This window comes from Anticarsia gemmatalis, chromosome 3 (assembly GCF_050436995.1).
Source record: "Anticarsia gemmatalis isolate Benzon Research Colony breed Stoneville strain chromosome 3, ilAntGemm2 primary, whole genome shotgun sequence".
Taxonomy (NCBI): domain Eukaryota; kingdom Metazoa; phylum Arthropoda; class Insecta; order Lepidoptera; family Erebidae; genus Anticarsia; species Anticarsia gemmatalis.
Genome location: NC_134747.1, coordinates 10,692,892 through 10,712,940, shown reverse-complemented (window position 1 = coordinate 10,712,940; position 20,049 = coordinate 10,692,892). Strand labels below are relative to the sequence as shown.

At 35.9% G+C, this 20,049-nt stretch overlaps 4 protein-coding genes across 8 annotated transcripts in view; 2 read left to right on the top strand and 2 right to left on the bottom strand.

Moving 5' to 3' along the window:
- Dhc36C (Dynein heavy chain at 36C) overlaps window positions 1-7,342 on the bottom strand; it is a 38,741-nt gene extending 31,399 nt beyond the window's left edge. Inside the window, exons 1-12 of the mRNA XM_076135670.1 lie at window positions 7,117-7,342; window positions 6,339-6,552; window positions 5,828-5,963; window positions 4,989-5,155; window positions 3,717-3,870; window positions 3,399-3,548; window positions 3,099-3,290; window positions 2,707-2,835; window positions 1,857-2,098; window positions 1,263-1,484; window positions 834-915; window positions 567-691 (exon numbers count right to left, since the gene is read on the bottom strand). Of these exons, the coding sequence (XP_075991785.1) occupies window positions 567-691; window positions 834-915; window positions 1,263-1,484; window positions 1,857-2,098; window positions 2,707-2,835; window positions 3,099-3,290; window positions 3,399-3,548; window positions 3,717-3,870; window positions 4,989-5,155; window positions 5,828-5,963; window positions 6,339-6,552; window positions 7,117-7,342 (2,039 nt within the window). The remainder of the gene's footprint in view (window positions 1-566; window positions 692-833; window positions 916-1,262; window positions 1,485-1,856; window positions 2,099-2,706; window positions 2,836-3,098; window positions 3,291-3,398; window positions 3,549-3,716; window positions 3,871-4,988; window positions 5,156-5,827; window positions 5,964-6,338; window positions 6,553-7,116) is intronic.
- A 341-nt stretch (window positions 7,343-7,683) lies between these two features.
- Window positions 7,684-11,637, top strand: mEFTs (elongation factor Ts, mitochondrial). Of its 4 annotated transcripts, none has more exons than XM_076136527.1 (4): window positions 7,684-7,870; window positions 8,860-8,997; window positions 10,393-10,644; window positions 10,970-11,637. In XM_076136527.1, the coding sequence occupies exons 2-4, from the start codon at window positions 8,974-8,976 to the stop codon at window positions 11,492-11,494; spliced, it is 801 nt and encodes a 266-aa protein (XP_075992642.1). In that variant the 5' UTR covers window positions 7,684-7,870; window positions 8,860-8,973; the 3' UTR covers window positions 11,495-11,637. The 4 variants fall into 4 exon arrangements, with proteins under 4 accessions (XP_075992642.1, XP_075992641.1, XP_075992639.1 ...); XM_076136526.1 differs by having other exon boundaries at window positions 8,848-8,997; XM_076136524.1 differs by lacking the exon at window positions 7,684-7,870 and adding an exon at window positions 8,099-8,237 and having other exon boundaries at window positions 8,848-8,997.
- LOC142987633 (uncharacterized) lies at window positions 11,566-12,294 on the bottom strand. Its single transcript, XM_076136528.1, has one exon. It carries the CDS (start codon window positions 12,206-12,208, stop codon window positions 11,714-11,716), a length of 495 nt encoding a protein of 164 aa, XP_075992643.1. The 5' UTR covers window positions 12,209-12,294; the 3' UTR covers window positions 11,566-11,713.
- Window positions 12,295-13,807: 1,513 nt separating this feature from the next.
- The window catches only part of qua (villin like protein quail), a 14,425-nt gene continuing 8,183 nt past the window's right edge, over window positions 13,808-20,049 (top strand). The window contains exons 1-2 of one of the 2 annotated variants that reach the window (XM_076136523.1): window positions 13,808-13,978; window positions 17,913-18,002. In XM_076136523.1, the coding sequence (XP_075992638.1) occupies window positions 13,949-13,978; window positions 17,913-18,002 (120 nt within the window). In that variant the 5' untranslated portion in view covers window positions 13,808-13,948. Of the gene's footprint in view, window positions 13,979-17,909; window positions 18,003-20,049 lie in introns of both variants that reach the window. The other variant, XM_076136522.1, reaches the window with a different exon arrangement.

Below are 20,049 nucleotides of genomic sequence, written 5' to 3'. Positions count from 1 at the left end.
CTAGTCGCGAGAGTTTAAAAACATTAATGACATCAAAGTTATACAGTACATAGGTGCAATGAACTTTAACAATTTGTGTCAATGCTTAAACACCTAGTACAGCACCCCATAATTATAGCTAAATTCCTAATTCCGAGGTTCCAATTAGTCAACTGATTGCGCGGCTATGTGTGGTTTGTGGTTTCATTAATGCGGTTTCAATAGATAAGCGTAATACATGGTATCTGTAGCAAGTACCGATAATAATGAAAGCTCATTTCCATAGTAAATAGTCTGCTCGCATGCAGTAATGATGCGTATTGCAAAAACTGTATTTGAATTTATTATGAAAGACTCGGTTATCATGGCTTATGGAATAATAATATCGAATAACCTAAACGATAGATTAATTGGCAGCAAAATATGAAGACAACTGTCAAAATTCCACCTGGTAAACTAGTCGATACTTATAAAGACAGAAGTGGTGGAAATAATGCTAGATCAGCTATTTCTTCTAAATGGAAGTGCTTCTTATGTGTAAGTTATTCTTATAAAGTACATAAATTTATGTTAATTTTGTCTCTTACTTTTCATCTAAGTGACGAGCACGCATCACGTATTTCGGTAATTCAGCTATATCGCCCCAATATTGCACTTCGTTGCATTGAGTTTCGTATATATCCAAATCTTCAATAAATTTCGCAATGCGAACCTAGACAAAAACATTGAAATTATAATAAGAATAGAATTATATAAGAATGTCTTTCAAAATTCTAAACCGAACTGATTCATTTTGAAAAAAATTCCAGTGAGAAAGTCGTGTATAGCTTTTTCTTCGATATTTTGTAACTTACCTTCAACAGATCTTGGTACTCCAACTTCTTCTGGTCACAGATAACCTTCGACTCTTCTATAATACCCGGAATACGAGAGTACCTAGAGTGATAAATAATAAAAAACGGCACCTCAAATGTTCTTAACTCTGTCATACCTATTTTCATAATCGCTAACTATGTTTAAAGGCACAAAATGCGTAACAAATACCATTGGTCGGTTAGATATACATGCAGTAAACATAAAACCATTTCTAAAATAATACTTAATTTGCTACAAGTCGATATAAAAATAAGACAGTTTCTTGCTTACTAGCATATTCAATGAGTTTACATTCTGCACGATAATAGTTCCCTAAATTTACAATCATACATATAAACTGGATACATATAATTAATCCTATACCTCAAAAACGAAAAGGTGACCTCTAAGTTCTCTTAGGCACTTACCAATGGAAGGTCTGGTTGTTAGCCTTCATCTCGAGAGGCGTGAAGTTGGTATAATCTCCTAGGAACATAATGTATCGCATCACATTACGTAGCTTGTCTTCCATCTCGGCCACAAGGACGTCCTCCACCTTCTTTACGTATGCCATCAGGTCCATGAGCGCGGCCGTGTCGGGGGGAGGAGTTAGTAGTGTGTTGGCTATAGATGAGTACTCGTCGTAGATACTGTTAATTGTAAAGATACGAGAACATGATCATTATCAGTATTTTTCTAAAATTTTGAAACGTACAGAGGTAAAAGTCTACTAAAAACCTGCTACGCTTTATGCTTATGACAAGAATCTCATCGTATTTAATAGGGGTATTACGTGCATATGACTTAACCCTGGGGTGCTACTAAAAATCTTCCGACGAAAATGGACTTAACACCCTTTTATCGAAGAAGAAATTCGTTATCGGCAGTTATACATTACTGTTCGAGGTAACAGACTGTAGAGTAAAAATTATAAAAGGTGATTTAAATGAAGTAATTATAAACTGGCAAAGGAATTTGGTACACACACAAGAATCTTATTAAATACATAATACAAAACTAACGCTTTAATAGTGTTCTGATAATCCTCAGTCATTCTTCTTAGCAAGGTATTAGCGAGCCTGCTGGCGGCCGACCGCAGCGAGTTAATGAGCTCTCCGCGCTGCATTTGAAACATGCCGATCACAATAGTGCCCTCCAACTTGGAAGGAATCTCTCGAGCCAGTTCCACGTACTTCACGGCCTCTACGCAGTACTCCTCGAATGTTTTGTCGCCGTTTATAAAACCTTCCACTTTTGATAAGGACTGTAAAAGAAGCATATCAAATATTGTGTATTCCAAGCTACACTTTTCTTCAGATCAAAGATTTGGACTAATTTCTGAATTTGTACGTTCACCCAGATATCTGAGGATATCACAACGCATAGTAATTATGGCATAATATATCGTGGTATATAGACTACTAGCTGACCCGCGCAACTTCGCTTGCGTTACATAAGCGTTAAAAATTTTCCCCGTTTTTGTAACATTTTTCACTGGTACTCTGCTCCTATTGGTAGTAGCGTGATGATATATAGCCTATAACCTTCCTCGATAAATGGACTATCTAACACTGAAAGAATTTTTCAAATCGGACCAGTAGTTCCTGAGATTAGCGCGTTCAAACAAACAAACAAACAAACTCTTCAGCTTTATAATATTAGTATAGATATAGGTAGTACTAGAACCCACTCGCCAACATACCGCTTGTAGCGCATCCGATTACGCGTCGAACAACACTTGCAGTCGCACATAAGCTACTAGGTGCTATGTGAATGATGGATCAATACGTTTGGTATTTAGTGTAGTATCGTGTTAAAAGACAAGTCAATACTGTCATACATTTTGATAAAATATTTAGACTTGTTACTTACCTCCCCGTTAAGTAAGCACACATAATCATCAAAATCTTGTACTCTCAATTCAGGACCAATTCTTTGCTCTGCGATCAAATCAGCTATCAGTTTTTTGTAATCATCTACAAGGCTGTGGTCTATTATTGGCTGAAAAAATAACACAGTAAATTATTATCACTCTATTTTTTGGGTATATTAGCCGAAATAAGGATTAAGCCCCAGTTTCTCGCCACTCTTGAAAAAGTGTAGGGTGTTATATCGGACGGAATTTTGTTGTAACAGTTGCTTTTACCCGACTACGCGGCGCAAAGGGTGGCAATGTGTTAATATATTTTATGTGACGAATATATTATCTAACACATGTCCATAAGCCGTAAAACAGGAGCTTAATCTTGACTAGTTTGTGATACCTTTAGAGAAGTTCGATCATCAGTTTGGAAATCTTGGTACAAAAGCGTTTCGAGTCGCGGCGCCTGACGGCAAGCATCAATCAGAAAGTCGTATAAAAGGTTCAGCTGATCCTTAAACTGCTTGAAAGAAGGATCAAACTCGATCGCATCGTTCGTGAAACCTAGATTTATTATAAAACCTTGGTTTTTACCCTGAAATCAATTGCAAAAACGGCATGTGTCTCTAAAAACTCTTCTAAATGACTTGAACATATTATTATACAAGTATGTATTCATAGAAGTTTTATTTTATTATCTTACGCCAACATCCATGATGTAATCAGTAAACTCCTTCATAGACTTGAGGCAGAGTGTTTGAAGATTGTACGTCATGATACAAGCGAGACAATTGTAGAAATGTTTCATTTTGGACACTTGCTTTGGCTCGGGGATCAGTCTCTTTTTGCTTCCCTGAAAAAAAATGTATTCTCAATATGCAAAAAGTATATTTTAGCCAGAATTAAAAATACAGATACCGACCTCTGATCTTCATCTTGTTTACGTAGAATATTATTTCTTAGTACGATAAAATTTGAATCATGGTGAAATCTTGGTCTACATTAAAATATAAGTAGGTACCTGAAGGAAAACTGCTTGAACAGTTGGTATCCACTGATGCGTGAGCACATTGCCCGCCGCTTCAATATGCCTCTTACAAACGAAGCAAAAGTCTTGCAACTCATACGCCTCGTTCGTCAACATTATATCTTTCATACTAATTAGTCTTAAATCACTGCAACAATAGGTTATTTTACTAGTTACTGCAGTTAATTTTTTTTATATAGCTACGATAATTACCTCATAAGCCTAAAAGCCAGTTTTACAATTATTATTTGAAAGTCAGATAACCTATCTGCTAAGAAACTGGCAGCAAATTTATAAAAACAACTGCCAACATTCCATCTGATAAACTATTTGATAGATATTCAGAAGTTATGAAACTGGGCCTTTGTGATGTTATTTACCTCTATTTATTGCATAATGTTAATTAACATTATAACAAACGAAAACAACATATTAATTTCTTTAACATGTTATTCGATCATATACTATACTATTTTTGTGGCGTCATTAAAACAGTATTTATATATATTAAAAAGCGTTCTTTATAGATCATAAAGAGTAGCTGATTGGACTAGTAGTAAAATAGCTCATTTAGCAAGTAATAAACGCTAGTGAATAATTATGATCAAAGTTGAAAGTGCTTTCAAAGAGTGCTGTTGCATTATAACAGCTTCTGCAACATTTTAAGTATTTCGCTTTTAGCTTTTATCTAGCGAGCCTGTCGTTTTCATGTCGGCTTTTCTTCTGTTCGGTCGACGCGGCTCACCTAGATACTAAAAGGTTTTCATTTTAAATTATTTTCGAGCCACGCTTTTCTAGGAACAACAAGGTATTCTATTTGATTCAATGGACCCTGAACGAATTTATTCAGTGATATATTTTTATTTTTGTTTGTTTGTCGTATGGTTAGTGGTCAACCTAGTGTCAAAGTTGTTCAAGCCGCCCGAGAGGCCTTTGACGTGGCTTAACGACTGTTCTCTTAGTAGACAACAACCGGGACCGACTTTTAACGTGCCCTCCGAAGCACGGAGACGCCCAGTTCAAATACCACTATGCGGTCACCCATCTATGGAATGACCGCGCCAATGGTTGCTTAACCCACAGATCGTTTACCGACCGGTGAACGCAACGGGCTATATTTTTATTCATATTATTAACTGAAGAGACAGATTTGATTTGTTTCGATAGAAATAACAGAAGAAAAATTAGCCATATCATGAAACCTATATCTAGCCAGAAAAAGAATTTGATATTACTTCTATATGTCGTAGACATGATCTATCTTACTTGAACTGTTTCCACCATATCTGTAGCACTTGCGCGATGCAAGGGTTAACGCTGTGTAGATGTTTGGTGAGATGCTTATGTGCTACGGCGTAGCGGTTACGCCAAGCATCGTCTTTCTTCGCCAGCTCTTGTTGTAAGGGCGTGTCTTCTTCTTCGAATGACTCTTCCTACATACAAAAAAAAAGAAAAGATTAATGGACTATATACCCTTAATAGACTATGGAACTGATTTTAATTACAACTATTAAAAGCAATACAAAAAAAATGATATTAGCAATAATTCCTAAAAAAATAACGGTATAATAATACAAGCAAACTTCGAAAAACCACAGGCAAGTTTTTTATACTCTCAATTATATCCACCCTCCCTTCAAGTTACTCGAAGCTGCAACTTCGTAGTAACTATGTGCGCCATAGAACTTACTTAATTGATATTCCAAAACTCTGAAAACTATAAGCTGCACGGCAAAAGTTCCCGTCGCATGTCTCCTTTGAGTCAATACCTAGTACGTACTAAGTTCAGAATACTATGAAACTTCAAGTCTTATTACTTGTTTTTCGTAACCAGAAATATGAAGAGCTCTCATAGTTGTTAGAAAATGTCTGGAGTTAGGGACACGCTTCAACAATTTAGTACTCAAGTAGGTACTACAACCTGACCCCTGACATTTCGAGAGGCGTTCAATATGAAATAGTGGAGTAGTAGATTTAGGAAATTTGAGCAATTATCGTAATAAAGTTTGAATAAAAAATATAAAAAAAGAGCACTACACGGTTAATTGGGAAGAATTTGTTTCCACAATATGTTACAGTTCGCTCGTTATAATATTTATTCGTACCGTGTTAGGATCTTTAAGTACAAAGTCCACGATAGCTTTCTTCATGCTCATCATAAAATCTTCGCGCATCTCGTCCGTACAAGTAAATAGTGTATCCCTCCATTTCTTCAGTTTTGGAGATATCAAATTGTGTACTCTGCAAGAAATCACTGCTTATTATAAAACGAATCCACCGACGTTTATGCATGTCAGTTAACGATAAAGTCAAAAACTACTGAAAGGATTTTCTTGCCGTTTCCACAGAAAGATAGTGAGACTAATAAGGAACGTTTCATTGGTGATTTTTTTATTTTTATTTATCAGAAATATAGCGACAAAAATTGTTAAAAATGACAAAAACACGCCACAGTGATCAAACTCCGAATTTAGTTCTGTCTGGTGATTTTGTCTTCTGGGACCGCTAACTTGACATAATCATATCTACTGCTGAATATAATTTTAAGGTATGCTACATTTCATCACATAATTCTGAGTGTGTACCCAATCATAACTGTTTAATTCAAGCACGAACCTTAATATAATTTTGTTATCCAAGGGCGCTACATGTATGGTGTCTATGCCGTAGCGCAAGTAATAATAATACCGCAACATGTTCTGTTCCTCGCTCGAGGGCACAATATTCTCATCGCTCCCGGCCTCCTCCGGCTCAGACTGACATATCAAGTTTACCAATTTTAACCTGAATTCCTCTCGAGCCTTTCTCATAGCTGTGAAGCTTTGCATTACTGAAAAAGTGATATTTAATCATTTGGACATGTTGTTCTTTTTATTATTTTGATACATTGTATCTAAGTAAAAGTGATTGATAATTTAATTGGTACAAATTGATGGTTAAATTAATGACACAATTTGTGAAAATAATTTGGGTGAATCTTTTAGTATAAGATAAACTTAGATAGATAGGTAATTGGGTACCTATTAAACCCGCGACACCGACTCTTGTGTCTGTATGGTGGATAAGCGTATACATAATATATAAATCTTAAACATGGAACATGTGAAAATAGCTTTTCTGCTTAAGAAAAAATATTTCTAACATGTGACTTACATTTCAATATGCACTTTATAGAAGAGCCTAAACGAATTTACAAACTACAAGCACAATTCAGACGTTTAGCGCCACCTAGCGTACAATAGCGGCTTTACTGCACCATGAATCCTAAAATTCTGTTTGATACTGATGTTCCGGTTGAGGATGATTATATTATATTATACGTAACAATTGAGGTTTCATCAGGATGTTGGTTGGTGCCTGCTATAAAAATATATAAATAATAATAGATATCTACCACTAGATTTTTTCCGGCTGGGTCCAGCTCTTGCAGCTTGTATTTTCGCCGCTTTAGACTTTGGTGGAGGTAGTTTTAACACCTCTTCCGGCAAAGAAAACAGCGGTCGTGTCCTTATTTTAAAATCTTCAGGCATAGAAATTTTGGGTATTTTAGGTAATTTGACATCAGAGGATGGTGATCCATTACTCTTTTTCCGAGTAGGCTTGTTATTATTCTTCTGCATTTTTTTGTCCCTTTAAATCAAACAGTGAAAAAAATCATACTAATCTGAAATAGATATGTGTTTCATTTGATCTGATACTATTTACTTATATCAATAATATCAATTTAAACTTGTAACAACTTTAATTTTCAAACCTTAGCGCTACGCATAAAAGAAAACGTTTAGTTCATCATTTTAAATATATTATTTTCACAATAAAATTGTACAGCATTTAAATATATTTTTATCTTTTTAAATTTGGTTTAAAACTTAAAAAATATTTTAACTGAAAACAATAAGAGAAAGGACGAGTAATTATATATTTTATACAAATTTCACCAGAGCTGTTTCTGCAGCTACTAAACGTGTTTTGACAGTTGAAGTCGCACCGTAGGAAGTGCAAAAAATCTACCTTCTTACTGAATTTGTGGTAAAATAATAAATAAAATAACACCAAAGCTATTATCCAGAAAAAGCTTTCGAACTCTTTAACCTTCTCACAACAATTTGTAGTAAAGACTCTTAGCTATTTACCAGTATACCAAAAAGGTAAGCACTGCTAACTTGGTTTTTGGTTATATGCACAAATTATTTAAATAACACTTTCTCACTTTTAAAATCTAATTATTTACAGTAATCAGATTAAAAAATCCATGTCTGTATGAAAGCCATGATTAGGAAAACTGTTATTGTCAAGTTATTGATTTCTCCATGACAACTATCTTCATTTGTTTAATTTTTTTTTCACCCCATTGTAGTGCCAACCATAACCCATCGTTATGAAAAGAGTTTTAGTAGGTACTTATTTGTATAATGTCTCTTCTCTATAAAAATATTAGTTGTCAATATTATTATTATAATTTTTATAGGTTATAAAAATTCCTGGATGAAGCTAAAAGTAGAATCATATTCAAAGGTAATTAATCTTCAATTAGGATTAGCTAAGACTTGGGATTGTCAGTACAATTATTTTACGATTATATCTCCTTTATACTGATGTATGGTGTCATATTTTCAATACATAATATCCTAAATATTTCCAAAATCCCACGGAGCAGCAATTTTTTGCTGTTTATTGTAATTAAAGACCTACTTCTTATCTTGAGGCTACTAAGTGTTAATGTAATAAATGTTAGTGTGTTGTGAGCATACTATACAGCATGCCAAAAGTGCTTTTTTCTGTTGCGTTACCTTGAATTGGCCTTCTTTATGCTGATTTAACTTTACAATGTAGTAATCTAAGAACACTCATTTAATTAGTCAAAGGACACAGGTTTACAAACCATACATACTAAGAACATTAACTAATCATACTTTATAATGCAGTGATTTCTGTAACAAACTATTTATAAAAAAATAATAGGATTCAAACATAAATCTACATGGTTTCTTGACTTTATTTTCGTATTCTTTTATATATTAACAATGAAAATGCATTAATTTGCTTCTAATTAATTGATATTAATAATGAATGTATGTATGCTGCTTTCTATTTATTTACATTCTTTTTTAAATGTAATTTCCAGATGTTATTCCAGTTGGTGCGGCATTTCCACAAGGGGCCTGTGTGTAGGGCAGCAGAATCTTCTCTGCTTGCTAAGCTAAGAAAAAAAACAGGTTACACAATTGCTAATTGCAAAAAAGCATTAGAAATGCATAACAATGATTCTGAAAAGGTAAAAATCTTTTACTATAATATTCATATCAAATCATATTTTTTTATAAGGCTTAACCTACCCATTTAATTCATTCAAGTAACTATAAAATAATGCTTAAGTCCTAGGGGCACCATAGGAGTCAGTATGTTGTCTACTATGAAACTTTATCCATAGTAGCTCATTTACTATGTTGATGATTCATCTAAAATCTCATAGATGGCTGTATTGTATGAGGACTAGAGATGAAACGGATAGCAGTTTGGCCGGATACCGGATACCGGATATTCGGCCTACCAACTGGCCGGATAGCCGGATATCCGGCCGCCGAATATTCGGCAGAACTTAGAGCGCTTGTAGACATCCGTTTTTTTCACCGGGGAACGGACCGTGTTTTTTGCCGGATAAGCGGTGGCGTAGGGTTTATAATGAGTATGTGTACACGCACCGGACATCGGTCCGGCGAACAATTTACGCCGGATGCACCACCGCCTCCCCTCGGCGCGACGGACACCGGTCCGGTGTAAGAAAGAGCGGTCATCCACGCCAGTGTATTGGTGCGTGTTGACGCTGCCGGACGTATTGCCTGTTTTCTGTAAATTGTGTGCCGTCTACCTGCGTTCTTTTATAAAATGCCCTATGAAAATCAAGTTAAGCCTCAAGAACTGATGCAGCAAGATGATTCCCAATCTTTAATTGTTACTGAATTAAGTTCAATCACAACGCCTGATTACGATTTCGATTTTTTCTAAAAGTCCTTAATTTATTTTTTGAGTATAATAAAACAATTACTACCTACCTACTAAATTTTGTTTTAATTAATACAGGTAATTCGGAATGTAACGTTTTTTTTTCGAATGTCCGTTATTTGTGTAATCCAATCTTAAGGAAATTTTAAGAAACTATTTTGAAAATTTTTGTTTTTGAATCGGTAGTTTTATTTTTATAAGCCTTCAAAAGTTGTATGAATGACCTACATATATCCATACTACGCTGCAGAATCTTTGTATAGCGAAGGTCATTGCACATAAAGTTTGAAGCTCCATAACATTAAAACTATCGATCTACTATTCGGCCGGATATCTATCCGGCCGAATAGTAGTTATCCGGTATTCGGCCGGATAGTATTAAGGCCGCCGGATAGGCCGGATACCGGATAGTTACCGGATATCCGTTTCATCTCTAATGAGGACACTAAATCTGACATCAGCATGGTATGATGTAATCAATGTAATGTTATGCTTGGATCTGTCAGTCTTATACAATAGATCAATAATAATACACATGTATATGACTACTTCATTGTATTGAAAATATCTTCCCGTGATGATGGCTGTAAGTGAGGATTTAATATTCGGAATTTACTGATTTACATGTACCTTCTAATTAAAATTATGTAAATTTATATTTTTCTAGGCTGAGACTTGGTTGAATGAACAGGCTCAAGCAATGGGTTGGGCCAAGGCTACCAAACTTGCTGGACGCACAGCCCTGCAAGGCCTTGTAGCTGTGAAATTTGACAAAGGGCATGGAGCCCTTGTAGAACTCAACTGTGAGACAGACTTTGTTGCCAAGAATGAAAAATTCCACAAAATGATTGAAGATGCAACTATTGCATGCTACAATTTTGCTCATACTCACATGCAAGCAAAAGGACCCATTACTAAGGTATGTCATTAGTTACTTATTGATCATTCTGATTTACGAAGTGTAATGTCAGGCTTATGCTTATATCATTAGTGGACTGTTGAATCAATTTAGCACCTTCCTATTTATGTTAACAATGTCTCTTTATTTTATTTTATCCCACCAGGGTTTTAAATATTGTAACCCAAATGCTTGTTACCTTTAAGAAAAGCAATATACATCTATCTGTGATATCTGTCAAATATAATCTTTTCATGAACCTAGAACTTCATTAGGTACATAATTATTATTAAGATACTATTGTTATTTATTTCGCACTCTACCCTATTTATCTGTTTATTTCCAGATGGAATTAGATGGTGAACAATTAGGTAATTTGACAGCAGAAGGTGGGAAGAAATTGTCAGAATCTTTAGCATTATTCATTGGTTCTGTTGGTGAGAATGCAATTTTGAGAAGAGCCGAATGCTGGAAGGCAAATAACAATGATGTTAGAATCGCCGGCTACACACACCCGGCGCCTGCAACACCAGCCGACTACACTGCTGGAAAATATGGAGCTCTCGTGGCGTACAAGCAAGCAGGTGACACTGAGGATATTGGCAAACAACTTTGCCAGCACATTGTGGGTATGGCTCCTCAGAAGATTGGTAACAAAGAAAAAGATGAACCAGCCAAAAATGCTGATGATGAAACATGTCTCATTTACCAAGAATACCTACTGGATCCTTCTTACACTGTTGAAGAAGTGCTTGAGCAAAATAAAGTTGAAATTATTGATTATGTTAGATTCTCTTGTGGAGAACTTGTAGAGGCAAACATGCCTGGTGTCGAGAAGCAGCCTTTGGATACAGTGCAAACCTTACAGTGAAAGAAATTTATGGCTATGTATAATATTGTTACCTACTTCAACCAGCTACATGTAGTTATAAAAAGGCAATTTATGTTATGTGATAACTAAAATTCATAGATCATATTTATTTTGTATTGCTAGGAAATAAACAATTAAATAGATACTACTCTTTAAATTTCATTTACAAAAATACACAGTTCATAAAACTTTATTTAGTACAAAATATTCTGGCATATATTATACAGCCTTTCTATGAGAATCTGCGTGAATAACATTCTTCATTTTAGCTTTCCCTTTCCATAAGAACATTCTGCAGTCTTTTTTCCAAAACATAGCAATCTGATTGGGCTCAAAACAATAGCCATGATAGCTGAGCACTTCTGGAGAAACGACATGAAGTGCCAGTGTATTCTGCTCTCTAGTTCTAAATGGGCCTGTCGTAGCCGGTCGTAGAAGACATCCGCATGGGCACACTGCAGCTATCTTCGGCGCAGACATCACATTTATCCTGTTGCATAAATTTATTCTCTGAAAGTTACCACACAGTCGAAGTTCTTCAACAGCACCGGTGAAAGATTGAGTGGCTCGAAGAGCCAGCGGCCTTGCATTTTGGTTTTCGGGATTATTTCTGAAGCCGACCGTGGACAAAGATTTTTTTGTTATATTTGGACTGTCGTCTGGGCTCCTGTCTTCGTATTCACTTTCTTTATCAGAAGTATCATCTGTGTACATAATTGTTCAATTACCTAATACAACATATATAATAATACGTATTATTTGAAACCCAAACACGAATTTTAAATGACAGCTTCCGTCGTTTGTTTCCCGCCTAGAAAAATGTTCGGATACATAGACTCATAGACAAAACGAAAAAAAAAGTCGATAAGCATCCTTTTTAAACTAAGAAACATAAACAATAAGTTTTTATTTAATGTTTATATTTAGACTTGATAGGTATAAGTATAATGGTTTAAACATAAGCACAAGGACACTAAATCCTACCTTTATTAAGTAACAAATATTTTCATTGCCGACGAATCGCCTCCGATTATTGTCCACGACCACGCAATTAGCGTGGTCAACACAGCTCAGGTGCTAGAGTTAGACATACTGATGATATTCTTAATAAGATGATTATTAGAAGTTGATACCACATTATTTGAACCCATAAAGTATGATTACCTAATTCAGTAGTTCTGTTATAAATTATCTCTAACTATAGCACTTAAAACTATCGGAATGTCTTGTGTCATAGGCACAATAGTTAGAGATAATATACGTATCGTTGTTAGGTGTTTATTATGCAGGTAGGTACTAATGCGTGACAAATCTACTATGTATGTACACGTATCGTAGGTACAAGGGATTACCTGCCCACTGAGCACCAACAAACGAAAGTGAACGCGGAATTAATGCCAAAATGAACAAAGTACGCGACCGAGCGTGTATCCTGTGTGACAGAATTGCAGCATCACTGCGAATCATTCTACTATTTGTATAATTTTAATGTTGTCCGTCAGTACGCAAGTTCTCTCTCATGCGGTTTGACGGACGATATAATTGATAGTGATCACAACGTTCCATACTCTTGGTAATTTTAAATGAGAAAGTGAGATAAAATTGCATAATTATAACGTTGATGGACGAATATCAGGTGGTGCATTTGAATTCCTCGCATATTTTAGTATGTATTATTTTTTATCATAAGTTACAAGCGCGGTAGCTATACATAGGTACTTATAGAAAAATATAAAAAATAGCAAATTAAACTACTTAGTAGGTATATATATACATTTTTTGTTATACTATATTTCCTTTGTCTACCTACTTGAACCAATTATTAGATGGCATAAATAAGTAGTAATACCTACTCAACTACAATCCTAATTATTCTTAATTGGCTTAATTTCAATAGACCTAGCCTGAACTACTTAGACAAAATCAACAGCGAAAGCAGTCATTAGAATAAATATGTAGTGCGCTACCCAAATCATAAGGGTCGTAGTTCTTACTATAATCTCCAATCAAAGTATTTTAAACGAAGTGTATGACATTAACCGCTCCATTAAATCAAACGTTGTCTGTCCTGTCCGTTGCGCACAATTTGTCGCTGTTGAGTCAATTGAGATGTTAAGTGTTGCACCTATTATACTACAACGATGAAAACGCGATAGCCGCCTCCACGCTACATATCAATCTAAACAGGTAACCGCCTAGCTTTCGAAGGAATTAATTCATTCCTCTCCGACTTTTATTAAAATATGTAAGTGCAAGAAGCGTGAAACAATTTTCTTTTTTTTTTGCTTCGCTCGACTGACGTCCGACAGCGGTTAGTCTGTGAGAAGTGCATGGACGTCGCGGTCGTCTAGTCAATCCCGTCTTGTGGTTCTGTAGTGGTAATACGCGAGTGGCAAGTATAGTGCACGTCCGCGCGGGTATGGGACCATCTAGCCCCTGAACATCCACACAAAGATGCACATCCTGGAGATTGGTGCTGATCATGTAAATCAGTTGTCATAATTATTATTTGTATACAAACAGTGAAACCGAAAGTGTCACCGGTGTATTGACTTCAAATGCTTTGTAACAATTAGTATTTGATTGATGATATATGCGCATTGATGCATTACTTACATACCAACATATGATTTAATTTTGTTTAGTTGCGTGATTCAATTACTAAGATAATTACTTACTAACTAATTGGGTATTAATAAATATACACGTAGGTAGACGTACGCATTGTGTTTTTATGATTGAAATATAAAAATATAGGGTACTTACCAATAAATTATAAACAGCGAGTAAAAGTATACTGATATTATTTATTTTTAGCAAAAACAAGGGCAGCGTTAAATACGTAAGTTTATTGAAATACCGATATATACCTACATTATAACTATTGAAAATAGTTATGAAAAGTTTGAAGGACTTAGCAGAGATACGAATGTTTTCACTCGCACATTAAATAAAGCTCTTTAATATTGACAGGTTTTAAAGAAGGCTCTGACTTTACACTTTTTGAACATTCGGAAAATTGTTAGAATTCGTTTAAAAAGACGAAATTAATAAAACTGTTTTACTTTGTTTTTTATAAGCTGGCTATATTTTAAGTCTGTTGATACTGGCATATCATTAATTAGTCTGGTTATAAGAGTAGATTCACGCTCCATTTCCGCAGCGAAGTGAGCAGAATTCCGAGCTGTAAAAAGTAGTATAACAACACGAGTTAACACTTAACAACTGTCGAGATTAATTTTAAATGCCACATCATAATAGTTAATTAGAAGAAAATGAAGTCTGTCATATTTATCATACTTACTACTCGTAAGTATATTGAGCCACGATATGACCATGATCCTGCTTCGATATCATTCCATGGGTTGTCCATATCGGTTTCCTCGATTCTATAAAAAAACAGCTACATGAGAATCAAACCCGGTATACTAGCTGCATATCTACAACCGTAGGTAGCCATTTATACGACCTGTCTTTTATATACAGGGTGTAAATGACAGCTAACCGAAAACTTTACTGGTAAGTTTGTGACACTATATGCGCGAAATTTACTCCAACGATATTTCTCGGAAATTATTGGTTCCCGAGTTAGTGATTTTTGAGCGTCCAATGTATAGTGAACAACGCGATGTATCTCCGCACATGCCTACGAGATTTCTGGCGGCGGCGGCGCGCTAAGCGACGACATGTCGCGACGCGTCGTAGGTACGTACGCGTACCACCACGTCTATGCGCTCACTAGTATGCATCGCTATCATTAGACAACAATCTTATGTATCGTTTATGGTACCTATCGTAAGTAGGCCCGTATGTTACAATAGCTCATAGTAAAATTGTAAGTAGGTAGGTACCTACTTGGCTTACGTGAAATCAAACAATAATAGCAAAATGTAACCAATAATAAGAAAGTGCTAAAACAAATTGTTATCAATGTCTATCAACACGCAATTACTTGGTGTATGGCGAGAGTTTGAGTACCTTTGGATCCGGACATACAGGTGCAGATCACGCCGTGCACTTCCACGTGGTTCACCATACATAACACATCAACATTTCTTCCTATTTACGAACACAACTGCACTTCGAAAACAATAACAACAAAAATAATAACAATAAAAACACTAACAACTCAAAACCGGAACAATAACAAGTAATAATAAACAACAGTTCACACACGACACGACGAATAGGACATAACGAACGACACCGGTGAAGAGCTTCCGTCTTCCGCGAGCGAATTGCTCGAACTATCAATCAAAGAGAGCCGCCGGCGCATCTCCGCTCACTCGCGGCGCCCCTCGCCCGCGCCACCCGCTCCCTCCGCGCCGTCCGCGCGCGCGCCGCCGATTTGGTGACGAGCGACGAGTTAGGATCCCAGCGAGAGATTAGATTCAATAAAATATTGATGTGGCATTACTATTTTTACTTGTCACAGTTGTTACTCGTTGCATTGTAGTTTTATTCAAATACCAAATAACATTACAAACATTACTGATGTAAGTTTAAAATACTTTGATATTTATAACATAAAATCAGATCAAAGTAAATAAAATAAACACGAAACGTTTATTTAATTAAACCATAAAAATGTAGGTACATAACAATGATAACAATCAATATCCATTAATATTCTAATCAGAGAAACTAACTTATCATAATTCATAATCCCCGGAGAATTGCTTAGCATCCATTTTGCCGTATCCCATCTATGTAACGTCAACGCGCGGTCGCGGCGTCACGCGTCAGTACGGCCATCTACTTTTCGAGTCGCACCGCGCTTGTATGAAGTATGAATGAGCGTGTAAATATCGAATAGGATTTTGCAAGAACAAATGGAACAAAGCGACAATACATGTTAAATTGTTTATTAGAGATTTTTATAGCGCTAAAGAATATCAATAGGACTTTTTGTCGTTCTGTATGTTTTTGTACGTGTAATAATAAGATATCACACATTTTAAATCTTATGAATGTATTTTTTATCGGAGAGCGGGATAATTATGTCATTTTCATTTTTAACATAGAACAAATACTCAGTAACGCTGCATACTAGTGAGTGTGAGGCTGACGGCTGTGTGCGTAATCGTGTCTGTGTGGCGCGCGTAGGTACGCGGCGTGACGTCGACCCGTCGCGGCCGGCCGCCGCCGGCGCGGTGTCGTTGGCCGCGACAGCTGATAGCGAATTTATACGTTGTTTTAATCCATTGCTGTTTTTTGTGAAAAACAGTAATATGGCGGTTTTTTTTTTCATATTCATGTTGCATTGTGTAGTATTAACGAAATAATACCAAAAAAATTAAAAAAAAACGCATAAAAATTCGGAAAAATCAAGAAAAAAGCGATGAAAATTTTCAGCGCCATAAGCACCAGAATCGTGTCTAGAATCATTTTTTTTTCGTTTTCGGTAGCCTGTCTGTTACACCCTGTATAGGTATAAGTATATAGGTACCTACTCAAAAGATAAGAATAATATCTACTTCAAAATCACGTCATCGTCACAAAGCATTTGGAGTTAGGAGTTAGACTAACAAAAGAGTAATGACTACCGCTACCTATGGCGACAGTCCGTAAACAATTTGTCAAAAATTGCTTTGAATGAACGTTTTATAGAGCTGTATCTGTTTTGTGAAAATCTAGACAGTAATTTAAAGACATGTAAATTGCAAACTATTGATAGGTAGTAGTGTAATAGGTGTACAGTCGCTTAACTCGCAATCACACAAACATACTTTTTCTCAATATTGCCTACCGTAACCATTTTGCAGCAATTATCCATTTATAATAACCATTCGATTGGTTTCGGCTACAGAATTTACCAATAAAATAATGTCTCGGTTACTTTCGATCGCTCGTATAGGGAAAACAGCCATATTCATATTTTACTTTGCCTGCGTAGTGAAAATAAGATGTTAGTACCTTCTATGTATAAGAAAGTAGGGTAGAAAACCCAACCCTAAGGTTTAACGTTACACGGAGCGACCGCACCCGGACATCTATTGTGTGTCGACCTACAATCCGCTAACGTTAGCCGTTTGTCCAACTAAACCAGTTAGATACTGGCTTGTGGCCTTGAGACGCTCCTATATTCTGTAATCTGCCCAACCCTCTATTATTGTCTAGATTGCCTGCCTGAATAGGGGTTTTGATCTATTGTGCGAAGATTGATTGTGATAAAACATGGTCGCCAATAGTGTGTTGGTAAACAAAAACTGACTTATGAAGAAAATTATATTTAGGTACAACTATTGTTACGAACTACTGACAGGAAACTATTTTATAATTAATTAAGGTAATCGATCATCACTCCCTAGTAATCCACAGGTAAGTAAGTAGATAGGTACCTATGTTTTAAAAAACGTATAATCGAGTAAGTGGCATGCCTGGAGACAAAGTTGACGTAATATTTTCGTTAAAGCAGGAGGATGACGGCGGCAGCGCGCGTGCGGCTGAGGCTGCATTCCGCACGGTGCCCCGGGACCACACCACCTTCCTTGTGTGGAGAATCACGGTAGGTCAACAACTACTCCGAGTACCTACTCTGTATAGGGTGTGAAGTAAGTTCCTCTATAACATCTTAAGAATTCATCGTTCTTCCATCACTAGCAAAAAGTATAGCCACGTTACAAACGAACAAACTTACAAGTCTCTGTAAGTTAAAAAAAACAAAATGTTCTCCTAAAATCTAGAAACTAGAAGTTCATCAACATAACCTCGAGTAACCCCTTGCATAGCAAATATTTAAACAAGAAACGTGTCGACAACTTAATCGGTCTAATAAAACCGGCCTTGATCAAATTCGTGCATCTCGAGAAATATGATTGTCATGTTTAGCTATAATATAAGGCGCTAATCTGCGTTGAACTTTGAATCGACCTATCACGCGAAACTTGCACTGAAATTATAAAGATATGTAGCACTGTGCGTTACACGTCTCGGTTTTCGTTCATAACAAAATTCGCTTTCACCGTTGTAGACAAAAGTTGCTATTTGAGTTATCCATCACATATGAAGTACGTACGTGTTCGTGAATTACTCATAATAATATGCCACTTATTTATGCTCAAAGTATCATAACTACGTAATTTCCATAATTAGAAAAAGTACCTTTTTGAACTTAGATATTTATGATAAGTGAAATTAATTAAATAAAGTGTCTACCTAGCTTAAAATAATTTAATTGTGCTATAATTAGTAACACTGTTTAACGGTCTCAATAGACAATGACCAGTCCAAGCCTTGAACTAAGTATAAACGAAGCACCCTGCGATCTGCGTAACAAAAAAATACCATCTGATATTCTTTGAAATAAGTCTGTATCAAGAATATACTACGCACGATCACTCGCATTGACAATGTCGTGACGAGAGTGAAAGACTCTAATTGATTCAGCTTACTACTGCTTATTTAATAGAGTTCTTGATAGCCTACTCGTATCTCTAATTTTGTCATACACAGTTAACTTCATTTGCCCAAAATAACGGACGCACGGTACCCTACTGTACGAGAGCGGTGACACGTAGCGTGAACAATCATGATAATGATACAAAATAAAGCCGAGTTGTCCCACAAAAACATGCCATCTTGTTTACTTATGCATATTTTTGTGTGTTTCCTTAATTTAGTAGAGCGTGTGAAAGGTCAACAAACCATGGCATATTGTTTCGCCACAAGGTGGAGCTGCATACAATCGTGTTTGCAGCGTCTGTAGGCAAATGTCGAAACTGTAATTCATCCACAAAGACTTCATGAGAATGTGCTCTTTGTTCGTTTCTTAATCCCATCCTATAGATCTACTTAGAAGAGTAGGAACACGATATTACCCATTTAACCGGTCGTAAACGAGACCGTTGCATGTTTGTTTGAGGCATTTATCTGCCCTATAACAAACATATATGTCTTTATTATTAAACAGCTAAGTGTAAAATTAGTTTATTTTATAAACGTTGGCATCAGACTGATAATATTTACGCATACTAAAAACAATCGAGAGGAATATGTCATTGAACTTTCATAGATCAATGCGTATCTATCTTTAACAAAGCATATCGACGTACATAATATTCTTGAATACCAAGTGACAAGAGAAAGTTTACAGTTAAACATAAATGATAAATTGCAGCGAGATTCATGTCGTACTGAGTGGTTCGGGCGCACTACGCTCGTTAGGTGCGCGCAATGCGATGCATCCACTTACCTAGCCATAATTTACTAGATTCTACCCATTTATAAATGACTATTTAATAAATATTGCCCACTTTCAGTCACATTTTATATAATTGAGTTTCTAGTAATCAAACACCAGCCACATCTCTGCAACAGACAGGAAATTGGCTGATGTAAGTACGTGCAATTGCCTTAAGTTTATGATTAGATATGACTTTCTACTAAATAATAGGCAGGTGGACCTGCGGCATTGATATTTCACGTGGGTATAAAGAAAGTGACAGTAACTAATTTATATCTTTATAACGTCTGAATAAGTACGTACCTGAAATAAATTAGCTAAATTGAAGTTGTGGTATTGTACCTTAAAAGATTTGTTGTTAGACCAACTC

Bases quoted from the DNA above. Each gene is read 5' to 3' on its own strand.
- LOC142987633 (XM_076136528.1), bottom strand. From the start codon at position 12,208: ATGTACACAGATGATACTTCTGATAAAGAAAGTGAATACGAAGACAGG.
- mEFTs (XM_076136524.1), top strand. From the start codon at position 8,208: ATGAAGCTAAAAGTAGAATCATATTCAAAG. The intron at 8,238-8,847 runs GTAATTAATCTT...TGTAATTTCCAG, and splicing joins AAGTAGAATCATATTCAAAG to ATGTTATTCCAGTTGGTGCG. The intron at 8,998-10,392 runs GTAAAAATCTTT...ATATTTTTCTAG, and splicing joins ATAACAATGATTCTGAAAAG to GCTGAGACTTGGTTGAATGA.